We start from the raw sequence: 23,619 nt of genomic DNA on the forward strand, positions 1-23,619 counted from the left end.
GGTGAATACGTTCAAAGGCAACTGGATCGAGCTTTAGGGTATCTTGAATGATACTTTTGTTGACAGCCTGCTCCAGAGTTTCGGTTGATTCTTCTTCATCTTCTGGTAGTCCATAAACAATTAAGTTTGATCTCCTGCTTCTGTTCTCTAGATCATCTATCTTTTTTTCCAGTGATTCAATTACGTGATTCATGCGAGAAATCTCAGTTTGACAAGACTGCACTTTAGTTTCTAGAAGTGTTATGGCATCTAACTTGTTTTCGATGTCTGTCAGCCGTTTTTCCTTTATTTCTTTAATATCTTCCGCAATATCCTTCAGTTGTTTAGCGATTTGTGCCATTTCAGGGCCGGGATTTGTTTCGACGTCCCCTGATAACAGGAGGAGTTTGCACAGGAATACAGCAACATCAAACACTTCAAGACACAGCTGCGGGCACGGCAGCACCACCAAGAAACGGTCGCTACAGCGGAAGCATTTGCCAAAACGCCTACTCACCTGCACAATGAAGACGAAAGGATTAGCGCACCGCATGCTAGTAGTGCCGCCGAGCCCACTGCCGATGCAATTCCTGGGAAGGGTATATGTAGCCCATTCATGTGGTGGCACTCCCAGCAGATCATGCGTAGAAAGGTGCTCGCACGTTGCTGCTCCCGGATAATGTGGTCGAAGAAATTCCGCTGACGTCAGGGAATCGCACGCATGGAAACGAGTTTCGTTCACCGGCGAGGTCACCCAGGCTATCTCGGTAGGTTCGATGCCGCTGGCAGTACCATGAAGAACCAGTAGCATAAGCCGAATTGTGGTTTAGAAGAAACTTGGTGCTGTGCTAATATATATGCTGGGAAAGCTTGCTAATCTGTTCTGCAAAAGACCAGAAATAAAAGAGAAAAGCTAAGAAAACAATTTGTAAAGTTGTTCTGCTAGGAGCTGAAACATTGTCTTCTGCTTTTGACATGAAAACCGCACGACAATGATACACAGCTGCGAAGCGCCTTAGTCTAACTGCAGTTTTTTAACAGTTCGCAGTAATTATTTGCCTCGACAGGCGCAACGCTAATAGTCACGCGCCAGCCCCTAGCGTGCTTCCCAACGCCGTTTAAATCCAACGCGCTGGCTGCCAGATCACGTGGAAGGGTTCAGCAAACCCTCCCCCTCTCCTCTTCTCCTTCTGTGCATTTCCGGCTTGACATCCGGCTAGGCCTTAGGTCGGGCCGTGCCATGGTCCGTGCTGCGGTTTTTCGTGTGCGGTTTGTGTCTGATTTCAAAATCGCTGCTTCAAACTTGCGTTTATGTTTCCTGCTTATCGTAGCTTGCGCCGCGTGTCAGCAAGGCAGCCATTCGCGTATTTTGTGAACAAGTGACCATGCCGAGAAGCATGGAGCCGTTTCATCTTGACAAAACTTTCTACTTCAACCATAGCAGCCGCTGCTGCTTTTTTCTTATCGCAGCCGCGAAGCAAGAGAAGCAAGCGGTTACTGCAAGGCGTTGAGTCTGCGTTTCTAGGTGAGACCGATAGTGTAGCGCAGGAGTGCGTGCAATTTGCGACCGCGAAAATAAATGAGCGAGCACAAAGGCGAGAAGAAGCGGAAGGGACGAGGCTCTGTCCTGTCCTGTTCGTTTCCCTTCGCCATTGCGCATGAGTCACTGGTTGTTTCCGCGGCAGCAAAGTGCATTCCACATCGAATCATCAACCTGGTGGTCTGTCAGTTTTCACAGCGTATGCATTGGGACGCGAGCGCCGAGGTGTATGCATTGATGCGTTTGCTAAATGGCAGGCACGCGTAGGAGTCCTAAATGTAATTGTGGCAATTGTATACCGCCAAGCAAAGCGCGTGACTTTGTTTTGGGCTTTCGTTAAGGTGGTTGCGCGACTTCCTGTTCATTATTCGACGTGGGACGTGATCGTGCACTGCCTGCACGCGTGTTTTTTGACGCCACTATCGGTCCGTTGCGGACTGCCGATAGCAAGCGCCGCTCGGCCTGTTTAGCGTTGTGTTATTCGCTACACGTATATCCATCTTTATAGTGATCTAATATGGCGTTTTAAGGTTAGAACACACCTCTACGAGCCGATTACACCAGCTGTCAAGCTCAGAGCGGGAGGGGTGTGACGCGTCAAGGCATGCAAGCGACTGAGTGAATTGAGCGACGCGTCGCTGCCATACCCCGACTAAGAGGAAGCTGCCTGCTCGATCCCTTTTGTAACATTGGTAACGTTGCCTGCTGCTGTAAAGTTCGTTTAGTTGCAGGCGGCCGTGAATAAAAATCATAAATGTTGACGGAAAAGTAGTCCTAGAAAATGAGCGGTTGGTAGCCCTTTCAAATTAAGAGGTTTTGAATAACCTAAATGGTACAGAGCTTATCATAAAGACTAGTGTGAGCAAGTGGCGTTATGTATTTGAAGTATGGCTGTTCAAACATTTTCTTTTGGTTGTGTGAAATGCCAGCAATACAAATAATTATGAGGAAGTGCCAGGCATTGCGGGTGCAAAAATACACCGCTGAAAATTATGATGCTATCCAGGTGAAGTGCTTGCTGTTCAGTAGTGAAGAGGTCTGAAAATAGCTTCACCGGAGGAGATGTCTTCACTGTCAAGATTTGGGGCTGTTGTTGTCTGTGCCCATTCAGCGTACATTGCAGAGCACAAGTATGTATCGAGTTTTCTATGATCTGTTTTTTTCACCACTGTGTTGAGATCAGTGTGTTGCAACGTCTGCTTTGGACCAGAACGCTGATGGCATGTACTAGGATTCCCCTATTCAAAATAACGTGTGTGTCTCTTCTCAATAGGTCATCATCAGATAGTGCCACTTTCATGCTCAGAAAGAAGCAGGGCTTAAATTCAGGGGGTCTCGGCTGGTGTCAGAACCCCTACCAAACTAACAAGGAATCTGAGACTCCCCGTACTAGAATGTAGGGAGTGTTTGAATCCGAAGCAAGCAAAAAATTTTCTTTTTCCTCTTAGTGCTGGTTGGAACATTTCTCCTGTCATTTCTAAAATTTCGTGGTGATCTTTACCAAGAATCATTAACACGTTTTCTTAAAGCCGAGACGGAAAATATTCAAAGTTGACAGCACAACACACAGGGTGGAAGAAAAGGCGAAACCAGCACCCTCTTAGCACGAGTGAGTCCAGAGCTGGCGGCTCAGCTCCAAGGCCACACAGCAACAACTAGCACATTGGCACAGCCTCAGCTCTGCCACTATTTTCTCTCCGTCTCTAGTTCCCTCCGCACCTGTTCTCGAGTCACTATAGACCCCCTTAAATGCAGCCAGGCTTTAAAAAGCACCAATATGAAGTAATGCGCTAAAGGACATTATTTTAAGCTGATATTACACCATGAGAACAATGATTTTATCCTTTATTTGTCTAGTACCCATCTCACGTGGCACTCCTCGTAGGCAATTATAGCAGATGGATAACCATGTTATCCTTCTGCAGTGATGCCGGTGTCACATGGCACTCCTCAGGGACGCTCTATCAAAGGCGTCTTATATCACTTGGTGTAAAGAACACAAATATTGTAATATAGTGCAGCTATAAATGCGCCTCAAAGATGAAAGATTGATTAGATTTAACAGCATCTCTTGTAAGCTTCTCTTCTGATGCCTCTCACTATATAACAAAAGCAAAAAAAGCGCGAATGTTTTTACAAAACACACAGAAAGAACAGACAGGACAGCGCCCGTCCTGTCTGTTCTTTCTGTGCGGTTTGTTTAAAAATTAGCGCTGTTTTTACTATTGTTACACAATGTTACACCACTAGCCCAGCAAAAAGTAGTGTTAAATGAACCTCTCACTGTAGTTGCAATACTTTACTGCCTCTAGATCTGAATGCTAAATATGCCCCGTCTACTGCAAACTACTTCATGGTCTGTTCAATTATAGATAGTGCACAAAAAAGCTTAATGTGCTCAAGAAAATGGCGAATGTTCACTATTAATTGTTACCTCGGTTATTATCTTGCTGAGTTTTGATTTTTTTGTCGTTTCACTTCTTGGTAATGAAACTGTGCAAGTTCAGTGAATATATTTTATTTAATATACTTACAGGAAATTTAATTAGGAGCTTGTAGTGACCTGTTTGACTCAGCTTTTCGGCATGCTACCTGATACCATAGTTTAACAAAGCTTGATAGAAACTGCATACACTATGGACACAATATCTTTGCTTGCGTCTTCTTTCAAAAGATGCCTTAGACAACAATGTACATGAAAGACCCCGTGATATTTGATCTATGAGTGGTAAATAATTTATAATTGCCTTTCTCCTGGTTGTTTCAGTATTCTCAACCGAAGGATGGCTGCGACATGTAGTTGGTTTTCAGGTCACGTCAAAAGCAAGAACTGCTAATATAGAATCAGAATCAGAATCAGAATCAGAACGTTTATTCACGCAGAAATTTATACACAAAATGCTGTGTAGTCATCTGGATCCTTAGCCGCTATGGCTAGTGATGGATCCATTACAAACATTGTCAGAGTTAAACAATCACTATATGGAGCATTGCTATGAGCAACAACACGTGTTTAGCTTGGTGCATCAGATTGCTTGTTAAGGTAGTGGCGTTTTAGTTTAGAAACAAAGTTGGACGTGTATTTCATGTAACACGGCACGGTATTCCATATTTTAGCCCCGATAAAAGAAATTGAGCGCCGCCCGTATATGTTGTGAGCTATGGGTAAATTAAAATTATTGTGCTGTGCCTGCCTAGTGTCACGTTTGGGAGAGATGAATATGGAAGAAGGATGTGGAGAGTTCGTGCTAATTATCTGGCGGACTAAAATGGCCGTTTTGTACTCACGTACATTGGTGAAGGGCATTATGTTTAATTCATCAAAAAGAGGTTTGGATGGTATTGCTCTCGGTGCATATGATATTATTCTGATAGCCCTTTTCTGGAGAGTGCTAACTTTTGCTAAGTAAGATGCGAAGGTGAAACCCCAGGATTCAATGCAGTATATTAAATGGTTATGGAAAACGCTGAAATATATCATTCGTAGTGTGTTCTTGTCAAAATGTTTTTGTGCTTTAATTAGTGCATAGCACCCAGAGGTTAACTTTTTGCATAAGTTTTCTATATGAGGTGCCCAGTGTAGATTCTCATCAAGAGTTACTCCTAAATATTTGTAGCTTTGAACCCGTTCAATTGGTAATCCATCGAGATGCAGACTACATTCTACGGGGGTAGATTTACGACGGGAGGTGAAAGCAATGAACTTTGTTTTTTTAACATTTAGCGCTAGTTTGTTAGTGCTAAACCAATTTGCTGCTTTTTGGAGGCTATCATTTGCAAGTGATTCAGCCTTTTCTGCCGACTGATGAGGTATTAGTAGAGCTGTGTCATCTGCGTACATGACTGCTTGTCCATGCTCAATGAAACGAGGAAAATCATTTATAAAGAGGGAAAAAAGCAGGGGGCCAAGTACTGACCCTTGCGGAACTCCTGTCCTAACTTCCCCCATTGAAGATCTTTGATCTGAGATTTGCACGAATTGCATGCGGTTAGTTAGGTAGCTACGGAAAAAATTGATGGCTGGTCCTCGAAATCCATAACTTTCAAGTTTCTGTAACAAAATGTCATGTTTAACAGTGTCGAATGCTTTTCTAATGTCAAGAAATATGCCTATAATAATCTTGTTTGAATTTAAAGCCCGGTTAATTATTTCTGTTGCTGAGTGTACTGCTGTGCCTGTAGAATGACCTCTGCGGAAACCATGCTGTTCTCTGGCTAAGATGCCATATTTTTCAACAAAATCCTGTATTCTCTTAGCTATTAGTTTTTCGAAGAGCGTATTAATGCAACTCAGTATGGTGATTGGGCGGTAATTTTCTACATCATTGGGATTGTCGTTTTTGTAGATCGGTACAACTCTCCCAATCTTGAGCGTTTCAGGATAGATACCCGATAAAAAAGCCTGATTAAATATTTTTTCCAGTGGAAGGCACAAAATATGAATGTTGTCCTTAATGATGTTCACTGATATTTCGTCATGACCCATAGCTTTATTAACCGACATCTGGCGGACAACAGCAACAATTTCGGCAGCTGTTATCTCTGTGTAAGCAAAAGTATTAGAGCACGGAGTTGGCAAAACAGTACAAGAGTTGATTTGCAAGGTGGCAGCTATACTATTACCTATGTTAAGGAAAAAATGGTTGAACGTTGAAGCAAGACATGCTAGGTCAGAGTTGAAGGCACTGAGCTCTGGCAAAATACTACATTTCTCGAGGGATCTAGTAATGGAAGCGATTATCCGCCATATTTCTTTTGAGTTACCTTGGGCTTTCTTAACCAGGTTGCTATAATACTGTTTTTTTCGCCTCCGCATCATAGAAAGTGACATATTCCGTATGCTTCTGTACTTTTCCTTGTAATAATTGTTGTTTGGATTTTTCATCAACTTAGTATGCCAATGCTCTTTTAGTCTGATTATGGAGAGTATTTCTTCATTCATCCAAGGACAAATAGGTGAATGAAGGCGCCATGCTCTGCGAGAGTTGTATTGCTTTTGGACGCAGCATGATGAAAGCAGCGTGCTGAATGCATTATATGATTTGTTGGCGTCATCAAAATCGATGCTTGAAAAGTCTTTTTCTTGGATAGAAATTTTTGTTGCCTCATAGTCCCATCTTGGTGACATATGAGTGTTGTCCTTGGAATGATGTACAGCTATTGTAGGAGCGATAAGAAAGGTCGGGAAATGGTCTGTAATGTTATATTTTATCACACCAAATTTCAAGCGGCTGACATCCAAATTTGATAATATGTGATCTATTGTAGATGATGATGTTGGCGTTATTCTGGTTGGACTTGCTATATGGTTTTGAAAGCCGTAGGATGACAAAAGATTTACGTATTCACTACTAGATGAAACAGCTGTGTTGATGTTAACGTCGCCACAGATAACCGCCTTTTTTTCCTTATTTGTGAGGCTGTACAGTGCCTCTTCTAGTTTGTCCAAAAATGGCTGAGTTCTAGACATGGGTGGACGGTACATGACACCAATAACCATGTTGTTTCCTAGTTCTATAAAGAGCATTTCGTAGTTACCCATACTGGTCTCTGTAATGTCCAGTAATTTTTTGTAAGTGATTTCCGATGACAGGTAAAAAGCTACACCACCGCCTCTAGAACCAGCCGCTCTTGGCAAGGACACAAATTTATAACCAGGTAGATTCAGAGATTCGTCTCCTTTAAGCCACGTTTCTGAAATTGCTATGACGTCATATCGCATTTTCTGGTGAGAAAGAAAGGCAGCGAGTGAGTCATAGTTTTTATGCAGACTTCTAATGTTGCAGTGTAGTAAAGATATGTTTTTTCCACGTATTCTGGCTGTGTTGTTCAGCATTTTTATGCTTTTCGCTATGTAAGCGCAATGCTTTAGAAAAAAGGAAACGGCTATACTATCTTAGACAGGTCGTCGCGAGTGGCTATGTGAATGACAGTGGAATTTTCTGCTTTCCTTGCCAGTATTTTAGAGTTAGAGACCCAGACGAACTTCCAGTTGTTGGCTTTCTTTCGGGCAATTGCCATTCCAAGCAATGCTTTGTATTCGGGGCACAGGTGCTCGTTCAGGTACACGGGTGTGGTCTCGGAAAAACCAATGTCATTTGCGGATAGCCTCTTTTTCCTTGCAGACTGCAAAAATTTGTCCCGAGCTGCGCGTGAAGCAAACTTGACAATGACGTTCTTTTTCGTTTTTTCTTTTGTGGGAACACGATGTACTACGTCTATGTCGGTTGTTTCTACGTCCATTCCAATTTTTTCACCTATTTTCTGGACCACTTCTACCAGTGACTCGTCCTCGGTCTCCGGGATGCCCTTAATTTCCACGTTAGAAAGCCTGGAGTATTGCTTTAGTTCAATCAGTTCCTTCTGCGTTTTTGCTAAGGTTTGTGCTAGTTCATCTTTCTCTAGTTTTAGGGCTGCGTGCTCTTTCTTCAAGGCCTCGAGTTCTTCACCTGTCATGCGAAAGGCTTCGAAGGAATCGTTCATGAAAGTCATGCTTTGCTTCAGTTCTTCTACTTCCTTTCTAAGGACGGCATTCTGATCATTTACATACTTCAGCAGATCTTTGATTGTACCAGGTGGTTTGTCACCCATTTTTCAACAGCGAGCGATCAAGGCGCCGAGCGGGTAGCAAATTTTCTAAATAAGAATAATTCAATGCTACACACCTGCAAAGAAGTGCAGAAGCAGTTATGCCTTGCTCGATGCGCTCGCTCCTGGATCGCTCGCTGTTATGATGGTTGTCTGGCGCTGGTGCGCCAATTTATAGCTGAAGGCCGGGATGTCGATGCAATGCGTCGGCGCTTAGTCAGGATCTGCCGCTGGAGATTTGGTCGCAGGTAAGGCAGGCTCCCCCGGAAGCAGCAGCGATAGCTCCCCTCAGCAGCACGTGTAGTCCTCCGGTGATTGTGCAGCAGCGTCCGTGCAGTTTCAACAGCTGCAAAGAAGTGCAGAAGCAGTTATGCCTTGCTCGATGCGCTCGCTCCTGGATCGCTCGCTGTTATGATGGTTGTCTGGCGCTGGTGCGCCAATTTATAGCTGAAGGCCGGGATGTCGATGCAATGCGTCGGCGCTTAGTCAGGATCTGCCGCTGGAGATTTGGTCGCAGGTAAGGCAGGCTCCCCCGGAAGCAGCAGCGATAGCTCCCCTCAGCAGCACGTGTAGTCCTCCGGTGATTGTGCAGCAGCGTCCGTGCAGTTTCAACAGCTGCAAAGAAGTGCAGAAGCAGTTATGCCTTGCTCGATGCGCTCGCTCCTGGATCGCTCGCTGTTATGATAACTTCTGATATGGCAGTTGTTGTCATCAGAGCTTTTGAAACAGGCTGTTAATGTGTTGTAGTGAAATAAAATTGTATATCAATGTTTATATTGTAGCCTTTTCATGCCTCAGCAGACCTAAGGGCCAACTAGACATCACAATCATCATTCGGATGATGAAGCCTAAGCAACATGTGAGAAGGAAATGGAATTATGAATTATTTAATGGTAAGCAAATACGACTTGATGATCCATGTATGCTAATGTCTAATACAGCATTTGAAAAAAATATGTGGCCAAAACTACGTGTTTGTAGTCCTTGAAACTAATTTTTTATGTGCGTCACATTTCACTGTTCTCAATTTGCCGAGGTAGCAGTGTTAAGTACTGCTTGCCTTCTTGTTGTTGTTTTGTTTTCATTCATTGGTTGTGCCCTTTTTTCGTGTTATTTTGTGTTCGGTCATCGCGTATTGCATCCCTTCTTTTTTGTTTGCGCATCACTTATCATCAGCGTTCTTTTTTTGTGGCAGGCCTCATGACAGCTGGCAGCTTTCCTTTCATTTTTTCCTTCTCCTCTGATGGTGCTCAATGTAGTAGACAAAATATAGTCTACTGAAAGGCTGAATCCTAAATTGTACAGCATCATTTAGTTGACCTCTTCCTTTTTAGTATATGGCATTATTACTGATGCCTACTGTTGCCAAGAATCTCACATTGACACAGAGAGAGAGAGAATGAAAAGGAAACGCAGGGAGGTTAACCTGATGTGAGTCTCCGGTTTGCTACCCTACACTGGGGATGGGGGATAGGGGTTAGAAAGATGACAGAGAGGACAAATTTGTTTCACAAGTGCAGGGCATGCTTTGTTCTCAGGTAGAGTTAGTGCATTAGAGTGTATAGTTTGTCCATGGTCGCTTTGTTGGTGGCTGACACCGTTGCCTCGTTGGATGACTTTTGTATTAATATGAGGGGTTAGAATTTGTTTTCTCACTGCTGAAGAGTGTTTACGGGAGCTTACTATGCCTTCAACATTCATGTCTTATTTGTTGCTCTAGTTAAGATACTGAGGCTCAAATGAACGAGCATCTGGGGCTAAAATGACAGTATAACTTTGTGCCGTTTGTCAACTTTCTTTATGATGTGCATAACTGTGCAAATAGGGAATAATTTGGGGTCTCAGTGGTCCTTCATTTCCTTTTGCTTTTCAGTCTTTATGCCAGATGTCAGATTTTGGATGATAGTTTGTCACAGTCTTCATCTTTGAAGTAGGGATCACAATGTACCAGCCGTGACAATTGGTCACTATAACTAAGCACCGCACCCTCTCCTTATGAGCACACCAAAGCTGTGATCTGAAGGCAACTTTGAAGGGTGTTGACACCTGAAGTTGTCTTTTTACAAGTGTAATGTTACGAACCAATTGAAAATTTCTTTAAGCTATTGGGTTAAAATCATGTTTTTGCTTACTGTCAAACTCTCTCAACGGCACTTTCATTGTGAAAATGAGTGTAACACTTGGAAGAGGCAGCCAGGTATTTCATGGAATGTCAATGGCACACACCGGGATTCTGCACCTGCAGCAAATCATGTGGGTCATATCGTAGTTTGTGTTAAGAAGTAATGAAGCACGGAAAAGAAAATGATGATGAACACTTATTACCATTTTGTGGTCCTTGACCAATTTCGGTCTTTTAAAGGCACTGTACTAAAATGAAACTAAAGTGCAACCTTTCCAGCGAAGAAAAAGCGTACTGACTATGCTCATGACAGTTTGATGATTGTGCAAAATTTCAAAATGACCATTTTACTACTTCTTTATGAACATGTACTCTCCAGTGTCACATAAGGTGTAATGATAGAACTTGTCTGACAGAATGACCTAATTTTTTTGCACTTCAGTTTTGTTTCTATTTGTATTTTGTATTTCTTAGCATAGACACCACAGGCGATGCACTCGTGTATTACTTTGTATAAGGAAACAGTGGCAAGTCCAGCGTCTCTGCGTGTGGGCCCCTCATTGATAAACTGTTCTAAGTCACTAAGTTGTTTGCCTTGGAATATATCAATAGGTCATGAGATTCTAGCTCAAAAAATGTTAAGTAATGTTGCGTTCAATTTTGACTACAAGAAATTTGCTAACTAGGCAGTATGTTGAAGACACATTAGCTTTACTGCAGGTCAACCGGCATTAGTGCATTGCTTGACATGGACATGGGCAATGACTGTAATTAGAAAATTGGTCTTAGCAGTCACTGCGTGTTGATTTAAACACTGGCAGCGCTCCTTCTATTTTTATTTTCAGTATTCACTGCTATGCATACTAATCTGCGATTTTCAAGATTGAAGTCAATTTTTTTTCAACAATCGTGTAGTTAAAGTTGCAAACTCTAAAAGGCAACGCAAGCAGCTTCCTTTTGTATTTCACGCTGCTATCAGAACTCATCTATATTGCAAGGCACCATCAAAGGCAAGGTGTAAGTCTTGTGTTGGTAATAAACGAAATGATTTCTTACTTCAACAGGCGTTAAAGTATACTGCCACTGAGAAATGTATAAATACAATTATACCATATTCTTGGCTGCGAATATGGCTAAGAATTTTATACGCGTGCTCTATTTCCTTTCGTGAATCTGACTTCAAGGTGGAGAAGGCAATGTATGACACCATGAAGGGAATTCCAAAGGATGGAGTATTTCACAAGAGGACTGCCACCACCATCTGGTCAACATAAGCAGTTGCACAATGCAGTTCCAGTGGCAAGTGCTCAGGAGGTGACAGGGAAAGGCAAGGAAAAGGTTCTCCACAAGGCTATGCATAGAGGGCTTGGATAGTTGGTCCTGGGCAGAATTATGAGAGATCATACCAGCGCCCAAAAAATATGTCCGGTGTCCGTGGTGTCTATTCTTTTCGTGTGTTTTTGTGCGCTGGAGTGATGTTTCATAGTTCACTGATGTGAAAAATGGATACACTAAGAGGTAATTGCTAGCTTTCGCTCCATTTATCTCAGAGGCATATACTCACTCCCTCAGTGTATGTGAAAATTTTGACGCAGTTCTATTAGTGATTTATAATATAAAAGCGCCAAACAAAGGATATTTACAAACATACAAGACGTGACCTTATAATTGTAGATATTGTCTTCATGTGCAAATTCAATTACGGGAGGTTAATTGATGGGTGCAGTTAGGTCGTGTGAGGATAAAAGCAGCCTAAAAGCCTAGGCTCTATGTACAGTGCGGCACTGCATGATCAGTGAAATTACCCATAATGAACAACTTTTAATGAATACTTCTCATGCCATGGAAATAGAAGACTGATGGTACTTTGCAGTCATTTGCCGTGAAGCTTGGATTTTAAGTGCGGAGGCCTAAGTGCTGCTGATTCAGTATAGGCATTTGTGGGTGCCGCCATATTTACCATCGTTCATGAATCCTCTGGTTTTCTGTAATTAACGACTAAAATTTGTGTGTTATAACTGGTATCCATCACTGAAAGCATTTTGCATGAAAATAAGCTTGAATTGAATGCTAGCTGGCCTATCGTTTAGCTGACAGATGCCATGATGGAAGTGACTGTTAGAGCCTATCATGTAGTCCATAATGAACCTCTATTTTCCCTTACCTTCTCTGCTCTCTTATCTAGCTCTTATGCATAGAGCTTTGCAAATCACGTTCTAACTTCGGCTACTTCAGTTAACAGGTAAAAAAATTTTGGCTACTTTTTACTCAAGCGTAGGTGTGGTTGAGCTCTCTTTTGCTTTTTTTGCTGCATGCTTTGTAAAAAGAGTTTGTGGCATTGAATATGACAAAGCATATCATAGCCACTTTTTTTTCACACTTAGCAGGGACGGCCAAGAGGGGCCTGTAGAGATGGCTCGAAGCGGTTGCAATACTTTATTGCAACATGTTGGGAGGGATCATGCGACTTGTGTGTTTTGTAAATGTGCGGCAGTAAACAACTCGACATATAAACACCAATCTTTCTTCCTAGGAATGACACATCAATGACCAATCCCTTTCCATACCGGCCACTGCAATGGGCTGCGGCTAAACTACCACTGCCGCCATAAAACACTATCCCAAGTGGTTCTTCTTCACTGGGCACAGCGGACCGTGGAAGCGCCTGTCTGTGAGCTTGCCTTCTTTTGTGCTGATCCAGTTGCTGCTCTTGGGCTTCCCCAAAGCAAAGTGCGAGACTTGCAACGAATAGAACTCGACATCTAAAAAGCAATCTTTCTTCCTGGGAATCACACGTCAACAACCATCCCTTCCCATACCGGCCACTGCGTTAGGATGCGGGTCACCTACCACTTCCACCATAAAACACTATCCCAGGCGGTTCTTCTTCACTGGGCAAAGCGCACCGCGGAAGTGCGTGGCTGTGAGCTTGCCTCCTTTAGTGCTGATCCATGTGGTGCCTTTGGGCTTCACCAGAGGAAACTGCGAGACTTGCAACGAAAATAACTCAACATCTAAGCAGCAATCTTTCTTCCAGGGAATGACACATCAATCTTCGCACCTTTGCCTCGCGGTCAATGATGTTGAGCTGTGGCTCACCTACTACAGCTGCTCTAAAACAGGATCCTAGGCACTGTTTGTTCACTGAGCTCAGCGGACCATGGAAGCGCTCGGCTCTTAGCTTGTCTGATCCAGGTGCTGCTTTTTGGCTTCACCGGAGCAAGCTATGACGCGCAACGGAAACTGGGCGTCTTTAACAGCAATCTTTCTTCCTGGGAATAACACGTCAACTTTCAACCCTTTGCCTACCGGCGGCTACCTTAGCCTGTGACTCGATTAATACTGCAGATATAAATATGTCCCAAGGCACTTCTTCTCTGGGCACAGTGGACCGTGGAAGTGCCTGGCTCTTAGCCTGCCTCCTTTTGTTGTGATCAAGATGCTCCTTTTTGGCTTCACTGGAGCAAACTACAACATGTGCAACTGAAACAACTAGATGTCTTAATGACTACAATCTCTTCCTGGGAATGGCACATCAACGTGTAACCCTTCACCTATCGGTCCCTGCGTTAGCATGTGGCTCGCCTAATACTGCAGCCGCCGCCGCGGTCGCATATTGGATATGGCACTCGGCTGCTCACTCGGAAGATGCCGGTTCGATCCTGGCCGGGACGATCGAATTTCGATGGAGGCAAAATTATAGAGGCCCGAGTACTGTGCGATGTCAGTGCATGTTAATGAACCCCAGGTGGTCGAAATTTCCTGAGTCCTTCACTACGGCGTTCCTTATAGCTTGAGTTACTTGGGGACGTTAAACCCCCCGAAACTAACCTAATACTGGAGCTGTAAAACAGGACACCCGGCACTGCTTCTTCGCTGGGCGTAGCGGACCATTTAAGCGCCCGACTCTGAGCTCGCCTCCATTTGCGCTTATCCTGGTGGTGCTTTTTGGCTTCCACGCTGCGAACTGACGCGTGCAATGAACAAAACCGATGTGTAAACAACAAGAATCGTAATCTCTAATAATGACTCATTGTCACGGATCTCCCCAAATAACACTCGGACTGAAAGAATGGAGTAGGCGGTAGGTGTACCCACACAAACGCACATTTAATACACCCTACGTGACACACACTAGAATACAAAACTAACAAAACTAACAGAAAACACAAAGGCTAGGAATACACACGACCCGCGAATACTGCTACCAGCGTCTACTACTAGCGTGCTACTGTTAGCGGTCGGCGTTCGTGCTCACTGTTGGTTCGATGCGACTGCGGCGTTGTATGGATCCAGTAGCAGGCGTCGAGGCGGCGTTCGACGTGCTTCGGCAGGCATCGCTGGCGGCGTCGCTGGCTGCGTAGTACAAGCTAGCTCCAGGTCCAAGCGATCGTGGAGGTGGTACCGGTGTTGTTGGCTTTGGGGGCACCAGCCGGATGGGTGGCAACAGCGCTGGAAATACCCCTGGCCGTAACAGGTAGCAGCGTCCTCCGTTGAATCCCTGGAACAAGCTCAGACACGGCAGGAAGTCCACGATGCGAAGCCGCAGAACGCGAACTCACCGGAGCAGTAGCCTGCGTCGCTCTCTTCCAACCGATGTGCCCCTGACCCGCCGGAGCCTCCGCTTCTCTGCTGTTTTCCCCTGTGCCTCGCTCGCACTTGCCCTTTTATAGCCTTCACATTATTACACGTAAGCCTTGTCGTCGGCTTGTCTTCTCCACCAATCATCTCTCTCCACCTAACCGAATGCTTCTCCACCAATCATCTCTCTCCACCTCACCGAATGCTTCCCCACCAATCATCTCTTTACACCTCACCGAATGCTTCTCCTTCATCTTCTTTATTCTTCAGTTAATCCAGGTTGTCTTCTTCGCACCTCTTGCCTTTAAAATTTATTTAGCCTCCTTAATATATGTGACAAGGGCCCCCTCTCTCAAGAGTTTCTCCATGAAAAACTGCTCATGTCATACTCATCTTCGAGCCATCCATCCAACCGACTATCTTATGTGGCGATTGTGGACCCAGCACACAACACACCACAGATGTCCAGCACACACCAAGAGCACACCACTAACATAGTACACTAAAACTAACTGCGTTTTCAGAACACTAACACACCACTGCCGTTGTCCGTGCAGAGTCCTTAATACACATGTCGATGTCCACAACACACTCTCTTGTATGATCACATGATACCAACAACAGCAACAAGAGAAATTCAGAGATACATTTGCACTGCAGCAACAACAAGATACATCCCCGACATAGCTATAGCTGTTCAGCTCGCTCTATCTGTATAAAAGTCTAATTTGTAACATATGACCTCCGTTTTGCGTGGTCCATCCGAAAACGTCTCCCCCTTGATTTGGAGTAGAGCTGTGATCGTCATTCTTCATTCACATTGGGCTTCATTAGTAATTCATCCCCTCCTGCAATTTTCTTCCCACTGCACGAGGGCACCTCGGAGACATCACCTGTCTCCTCGGCCACTACAGAACAAGCTACCTTGGGGGCGTACCGTACGGGACCCCTTTCTTCGTATTTCTTCAACATATTTCCATGGAAAACGCTCCTAGTGTTATCTATCAATAACTCATAATCCATGTCACTTTTCTTCCGCGTCACAAGGTGCGAGCCTTTCCATTGCATCAGTAGCTTTTTCTGATCCGTGGGTAGCAGGACGAGAACCCTGTCGCCCGGATCCAGATTCCTGTGAAGGGCTTTCTTTTCTTAATATTCCTTATGGCGTTCACGTGCCTTTTCCAGGCCGTGATGTGCAAGCCTGCATGTTTCCTTCAACCTGTCCCGCAACTCAAGAACGTACGTGTATGTTGTCTTCAGATCTGATGCAATCTCTTTATTAGTCCACAGCTCCTTGAGTATTGCATGTGGACTTCTAACGGTTCTCCCATATAGCATCTCGAAAGGCGATAAACCGACTCGTTTGTGGTACTTCGCGGTAAGCGAACAAAAGAGCTCGGAGATATCTATCCCAATAAGTAGGTCTCTCCTGGCAGTTTTTCTTGATCATATCTTTGAGGGTGCCGTTGAACCGCTCTACAAGCACATTACACGTGAGATGGTAAGGCGTTGTCAGTAACTGCGTTACCGACAAAAGGCCGTTAACCTCCTTCATTAGTTCCGATGTGAAGTTCGAGCCCCGGTCACTCAAAACTTCCCCCGGGAACCCATAACGCGAAAACATTTCCACAAGACCCTCCGCTACTTGGATACTATCAACAGCTCTCAGTGTAATAGTGTCAGGATAACGAGTGGCCACGTCAACCAGAGTAAGCACATATCTATTGCCTTTGACGGATACTGGAGAGATTGGCCCCATAATGTCAACCGCCACTCTCTGAAACGGTAGGCCTAAGGCTGGAATCTTGCCCAGAGGTACAGGACCAACTCTTCCCTTCGGAACTGTGCGCTGACACACGTCACATGAGCGAACAAAGCGTTTAACGTCACTCTGAACATCCGGCCAAAAGACTCCTCGGTGACCCTAGACACCGTTTTTTTAACACCCTGGTGTCCGGCCATAATGGCGTCATTTCCTAAGCGGAGCACAATCTCTCGCATATCTCTTGGTAACACCAGCTGTTGGACCACCTTCCTGAACTAAATATGCATTCCCTGTGCACAAGAGCTTTTACCAATTGATATTCGAATGACGTCCGACTCTTCTTTCTTTTCACCTTTTCCCCGACTCTTCGAAACAGGCCTTCAAGCTTGGGTCATCTTTTTGCCTGATTGCAATTTCGCCTGGTGTTACGCTCAGACACATCGTAACAGGAGTAGGGAGCGCACGCTGCGTTGCTCGGGCTGTCGCTTGAGCTCTTGTCTCCAGTGCCGACGAGAAACTGACTGCACCCGTCTGAGCTGTCGCGGGCCTTTCCTCCTTTGGACGTTCAACATCGAGCATCCTCCACTCGGGATCGGGGTCTTCGACACTTCTTGCACCCGTAATGTTTCCCAAGATGAGATCGTAGATGGGTTGGTCTACGCATTTTTCCAATACCTGCCCCGTAAAATATTGCGTAGAAACTAGAATCCTGGCTTCAGGAAGGTACCTTACTGTGCTGTCTACCAGAGTGACGACCGACGCTTCCCCAGTAAGATCCTCGTCCTTCACAAGGCTTCTCCGAACCAAAACTGTGTTGGCTCCACTGTCTCTAAGCACCAATATAGGACGGTCCCCTATTTTCCCAACGACCACTGGCATCGCTGCTTTCGACTTGGCTGCGAATAAGGGAGTACTTCATGAGTCCCTATCGAAACCTCTTAGCCTTATCGCTTCTCAGAGACTATTAATGCATCTTGACAGCTTAGGAGAGACGGTAGCTGGGCGATTCCTTCTCCAGCGGCTCTGCAAGAGATATGAGTCGAAGGCTTACTTGGCACTCAATACTCTTAGTTCTTTAGGCATTAATGTCCGAAGGCAAAGGAAACGGTTCAAAACCCCCTGGCCTTTTCCGACCATCGACTGTAAGGTCACAATTTCTCAAGTGAGCGCAAAGCGCAGCTCTCCTTTGGCAGAAGTGCGTTCGCTTGTACTGGAATACTTGGAAACAGAGTATGCCTGCCATGTTCAAATTTTCACGGATGGTTCTGTGGACAAGGTAAAACAAGCTAGCACAGCGGCTTTTTACATTCCTTCTTTGGACTGTAAGTGGTCCGAACGCTGTAGTGCTCTCGTATCCTCCACAACGGCTGAAAGTGTTGCTATTGATGCGGCTTTACGGAAGTTAGGGTCTTGTCCTGCTCAAACTGTTGTCAACCTAACTGATTCAAAATCTGCCCTTCAGAGGTTAGAGCGCGGATTCCCTACTGACACCTTGTCTCTAAGCTCTCTGCGCTTGGTGCAGAATCTGCACAGCAGAGGCTTTACTCTACATTTCCACTGGGTGCCCTCTCACATAGGAGTCAACAGTAATGAATTGGCAGACAGTCTCGCCCATAAAGCTATCTCAAGGATTCCATCAAAAAAAGTACCTCAAGATGGGAAAAGTTCAAGAAGACAGGAACCCGTCACAGCACAGTGCGGGACATTGTCTACCCGTGTGGAAGACAGCATGCAGAAGGGAGGCTGCACGCCTTCTTTTAACATTTCTGCAGAACACGGATCTTGTTTTTAAATGGTGACAGCAGGAACGGACTATGGCCTACTGTGATTGAATGTGTGCGTAGATGGTGTCTTCCGGAGTGGACTACTTTATACTGTGAGTGAATGTGTCTATGGAGTGTGGCACTACAATGGCCTATGTTCTACTGTGACTGAATATGTGCATAGATGGTGACTTCTGGAGTGGACTGTCATGTGAACTGTGTGGATTGATTGTGTGCATAGGTGGTGACTGCGGGAGAGAATGTGTGCTAATATAAGAGACTGTGCGCTTAGCGGGGTAGATGCGGCATTGTTAATATCGAAGGGACGCTGCGGTGGAGCAATTGCTGGCAGATAAAGCAAGGCTAACCCCACCTGTAGCATTCAACACGTCAACCTCAACCTTGGTGTTCCACTCACTGCCGCCTCATTTTCCAGCGGCGTTTGCTCTCCTTTCAGCTGTGGAACTTCGGGAGGCGTGACAAGTTCTACCCCAGCGTCGACAACGCATGCAGCTCGGTCCTGCGTTCTGTATCGGCACTCATCAAGAGTATGGCCCGTCTTCTTACAACCTTGACACACAACCTGTGATTTTTGGGCAGCGCTACTAGTTCGACAGTCATCTGCACGGTGTCCCACCTTACCGCAGAGAAAATACCTTACTGGCGCCTTAGATGCACCGCCATATGCTCTTGGTTTTGCCGCATCTATCTCTACAATCTTTTGGGTTTCCTCCTTTGCCTTACTCAAATGTCTTAGCCCTTGAGCCTCGAGGAATTGGCCTACAGAGTCGGAGAGTCGGCTAACTCTTCCAATGAACACAACTTTCTTTCTTTCAGGAATAGCGCTAGTTTTGAGGTGCAACATGCTAAAAATTGCTCTGTGACCAGCTTGTCACGCACCCCTTCAAAACTCTTTTCTGTGTTTGACATATCAAGCCACCTATCAAAATAGTTGGTTAGCCTGCAGGAAAACTGCTTAGCGGTTTCCCCATCCTCAGGTTTCACGTTGCGAAATCTCTCAAGAAAACCCTCTGCCGTAAGCCTAAATCATTAGAGGAGCGCCTTTTTGACTTTCTTGTAGTCCATGGAATCAGCAGGAGGCATCCTTCCAAAAACATTCAGCGCCTCTCCGACTAAACACATGCTCAATGCCATGGCCCATTCACTGCGCTCCCAACTTGCCCCAAAGCTATTCGCTCGAATGGTTGCAGATATGCGTCCAGATCATCTCTTGTCATCGTAAGGAGCCATCAGCTTTCTTGAGGAAACTCTGGCCGGTCTAGGAAATTCTGTACCCGCTAAGGAACGCTGATCATTGTCCGTGATCTCTTCATATCTTCCCGCGACATGCGCCTGTTTCCACAAAATAAACTCCCTCTCCCGTTCTATCCTTCTTTTATCCTGTTCTTCTGCCTTGCGAGCTCTCTAGCTTCTCGCTCTTCTGCCTCGCGAGCTCTTTTCTCTTCTCGCTCTTCTGCCTCGCGAGCACTTTTCGCTTCTCGCTCTTCTGCCTCGCGAGCTCTTTTCGCTTCTCGCTCTTCTGCCTCGCGAGCTCTTTTCGCTTCTCGCTCTTCTGCCTCGCGAGCTCTTTTCGCTTCTCGCTCTTCTGCCTCGCGAGCTCTTTTCGCTTCTCGCTCTTCTGCCTCGCAAGCTCTTTTCGCCTCGCGCTCTTCTGCTTCGCGAGCTTCTGCGCGTGCTTGCGCCCTTTCCTGTCTCTGCGTTCTGCCTCTTCTTTCCCCTCGTCACAAAGACGCATCGCCTCTTCCTTGCTTAACCCTAGCTTGAGCGCCCGCTCAAACGTTTTTGCCAAGTCCATACTTTCTCCCGTCGAGAGATCGGAAAAATCCGAGACAAAGCAAAAACAAAAAAGGAAATGAATCCTGGCACAGGCTCGCCACTGATCTTTGTCATGGATCTCCCCGAATAACAATCGGACCGAAAGAATGGACTAGGCGACAGGCGTACCCACACAAACGAACATTTATTACACCCTACGTGACACACACACACTAGAACACAAAACTAACAGAAAACACAAAGGCTATAAATACACACGACTCGGGAACACTGCTACCAGCGCCTACTAGTAGCGTTCTTCTGTTAGTGGTCGGCGTTCGTGCTCACGGTTGGTTCGATGGGGCTGCGGCGTTGTATGATTCAGTAGCTGGCGTCGAGGCGGCGTTCGACGTGCTTGGGGGGCGTCGCTGGCGGCGTCGCTGGCCGCGTAGTACAAGCGAGCTCCAGGTCCAGGCTCCCGTGGAGGTGATGCCGGTGTTGTTGGCGTTGGGGGCACCACCCGTATGAGTGGCAACCGCGCTGGAGATACCCCTGGCCGTGGCAGGTGGCAGCGTCCTCCGTTGAATCCCCGGAACGGGCTCAGGCACGGCAGCGGTCTACGATGCGAAGCCGTAGGACGCTAACTCACAGAAGCAGTAGCCGGCGTCGCCCTCTTCCATCCGATGTGCCCCTGACCCGCCGGAGCCTCCGCTTCTCTGCTGTTTTCCCCCGTGCCTCGCTCTCACTCGCCCTTTTTTATCCTTCGATTTAGTAGACGTAAGCCTTGTCGTCGTCTTCTTCTTTTCTTCTCCACCAATCATCTCTCTCCACCTCACCGAATGCTTCTCTTTCAGCTTCTTTATTATTCGGTTTATCCACGTTGTCTATTCTTCCTTATTCTTCGGTTAATCCACACCTCTTTCTTTGAAAATCTAATTTAGGCCCCTTAATATATGTGACACACATCAACGTTCAACGCTTTGCGTAGTGGCCACTGCGTTGGGCTGTGGCTCAACTGCCACTGCCGCCATAAAACACTATCCCAGGCACTGCTTCTTCACTGGGCACCGCGGACTATGGAACCGCGTGGCTCTGAGTTTACCTCCGTTTGTGCTGATCCAAGTGCTGCTTTTTGTTTCGCCAGAGCGCACTACGACACGTGCAACGGTAACAACAAAACAACAGCAATCGTTTCTCTTGAGAATGACATATCAACGTTTAAAACTTTTCATACCGGCCAATGCGCTGGGCTGTTGCTCACCCACGACTGCCGCTATAAAACAGAATCCCAGGCACTTCATTGAGTACCGCGAACCGTGGAAGCGCCTGGTTCTTAGCTTGCCTCCTTTTGTGGTGATCCAGTGGTGATATTTTTCTTCACTGCAGCAAAGTACAGTATGTGCAACTGGAACAATTCGATGTCTAAACAACTGCAATGTCTTCCAGGGAATGACACATCAACGTTTAAAGTTTTTCATGCCGTGAATTGCTTTGCGCTGTAGTTCACCTACAACTCCAGCTATAATGCAGGATCCCAGGCACACGGGCAAAGCGGACAACTGAAGCGCCGGGCCCAGAGCTTGCCTCCTGTTATGCTGATCCAGTTGCTGCTTCTTGGCTTCGCAGAGAAAACTACAACACGTGCACCAAAAACAACTCGACGTCTCAACAACAGCAATCTTGCTTCTTTGGAATGGCATATCAACGTTCAGCCATTTGCATACCGACTACTGTGTTGGGTCTGACTCGCCGACCACTGCAGCTATAAAACAGGTTCCCAGGCACTGCTTCTTCGCTGGGCACGGCGCATTATAGAAGCGCTTGGTTGGGTGCATGCCGCCTTTTGTGCTCATCCTGGTTGTACTCTTCGTGCAGAAGGAACGATCCTTCGTTTTTTGTAGCGTAGTTACACTGGTCACGAACTTGCGCTTTCGCTATGACGGTAGTCTGAGGAGGCACAGAGACAGACTTTGAGCGGTTGCCTAGAAACCGCGCAGCTGGGTGGACGCCGCGCGCTTGCCGCGCGATCTGGAATAACGTCACACCGCGCGCCTCGCCGCGCAGCCACCTTTACCCGCCCTTACCCTTACCCGCCCTCTGACCATTGCCTCCCCAATTTTTTCAGCGGTTTATGGAAGGGTGCGGATGCGCCGTCTGAGTCTCCCGTGTTTCTCCGCGGGCGGCGCTGCCAGGCCTGGGTGGATTAAGAGGAGCGATTGAGAAAAAAGGGGGAAAAGCAGTGGGCTAGGAAAGTTTTCATATACCTGTACATAAGGAATGTTGACACGAAATGGAGAAAGCGAACTAGAACATTGATAAACAAATTTCTGAACAGCAGTAGGGGGGGGTGGTGAAATCAGCAATTATCGGTTAAGAAAAAGGACAAGGAAACAGATAGATCTTTGTGGAAAACAGGAAAGCTGACGAAATCGGCACTGGGAACATACAGGATCATTAAGCAGGAAATTGGCAAAGAAAATATCTATGATAATTATAAAGGAAGCTCTTTGTCTTTTGAGGCCAGGACGGGAGTTTTGCGGACTAAGACAGATACCACGAGATCGACACGTTGTGCGTTGCGCGCCAAGAGGAGGAGGAAAGGGCTGGACACTTGATAATTTTCTGTAATGGGCTTCACTCCACATTGGAAAGAAGAGGGGCTGATTTATCGAAGGCATTGGAGTTTAGGGACACTGAAGAAAACGTAGAATTTAAGCTGGTAGAAGAAGTAACCAAGCGAAGGTTATCTGAGTGGTGGCTGAAATCAAGACCCGAGTAAAGTTTTATAAGAGGGTGAAGTTTGGGTCACTGACCAAGTAAAAAACAAACGAAAATGACGTTTCGGGTCCTGTACGGTACCCTTGTTCACCCGAAACGTATTTTTCGGGACTCGAGATGTCATTTTCGTTTATTTTTTCTTGTTCAGTGACCCAAACTTCACCCTGTTATTATGCTTCATCCTGACCAGACGGTATTCCGTCTAACGTTAGACTACGTAAACTTTTATAAGCCATGGCTAGGTGGCTTCAGCCACAGCCCGATTTAAAGGGTTCAGCCTTATCCATCCATCCATCCATCCTTCCATCCATCCGTCCGTCCGTCCGTCCGTCCACCTACCCACCCACCCACCTATCCATCCATCCATCCATCCATCCATCCATCCATCCATCCATCCATCCATCCATCCATCCATCCGTCCGTCCGTCCGTCCGTCCGTCCGTCCGTCCACCTAAATCCATCCATCCATCCATCCATCCGTCCGTCAGTCCGTCCGTCCGTCCGTCCGTCCGTCCACCCACCCATCCATCCATCCATCCATCCATCCATCCATCCATCCATCCATCCATCCATCCATCCATCCATCCATCCATCCATCCATCCGTCCGTCCGTCCGTCCGTCCGTCCGTCCGTCCGTCCGTCCGTCCATGCATACATACATACATACATACATACATACATACATACATACATACATACATACATACATACATACATACATACATAC

General features: G+C 46.0%; 1 protein-coding gene across 1 annotated transcript; it reads right to left on the minus strand.

Annotated features, from left to right (window-relative positions):
• Window positions 1–7,405: 7,405 nt before the first annotated feature.
• LOC144102789 (uncharacterized) lies at window positions 7,406–8,110 on the minus strand. Its single transcript, XM_077635952.1, has one exon. The coding sequence runs from the start codon at window positions 8,108–8,110 to the stop codon at window positions 7,406–7,408; it is 705 nt and encodes a 234-aa protein (XP_077492078.1).
• Between the last annotated feature and the right edge of the window lie 15,509 nt (window positions 8,111–23,619).

This window comes from Amblyomma americanum, chromosome 8, assembly GCF_052857255.1.
Source record: "Amblyomma americanum isolate KBUSLIRL-KWMA chromosome 8, ASM5285725v1, whole genome shotgun sequence".
Taxonomy (NCBI): domain Eukaryota; kingdom Metazoa; phylum Arthropoda; class Arachnida; order Ixodida; family Ixodidae; genus Amblyomma; species Amblyomma americanum.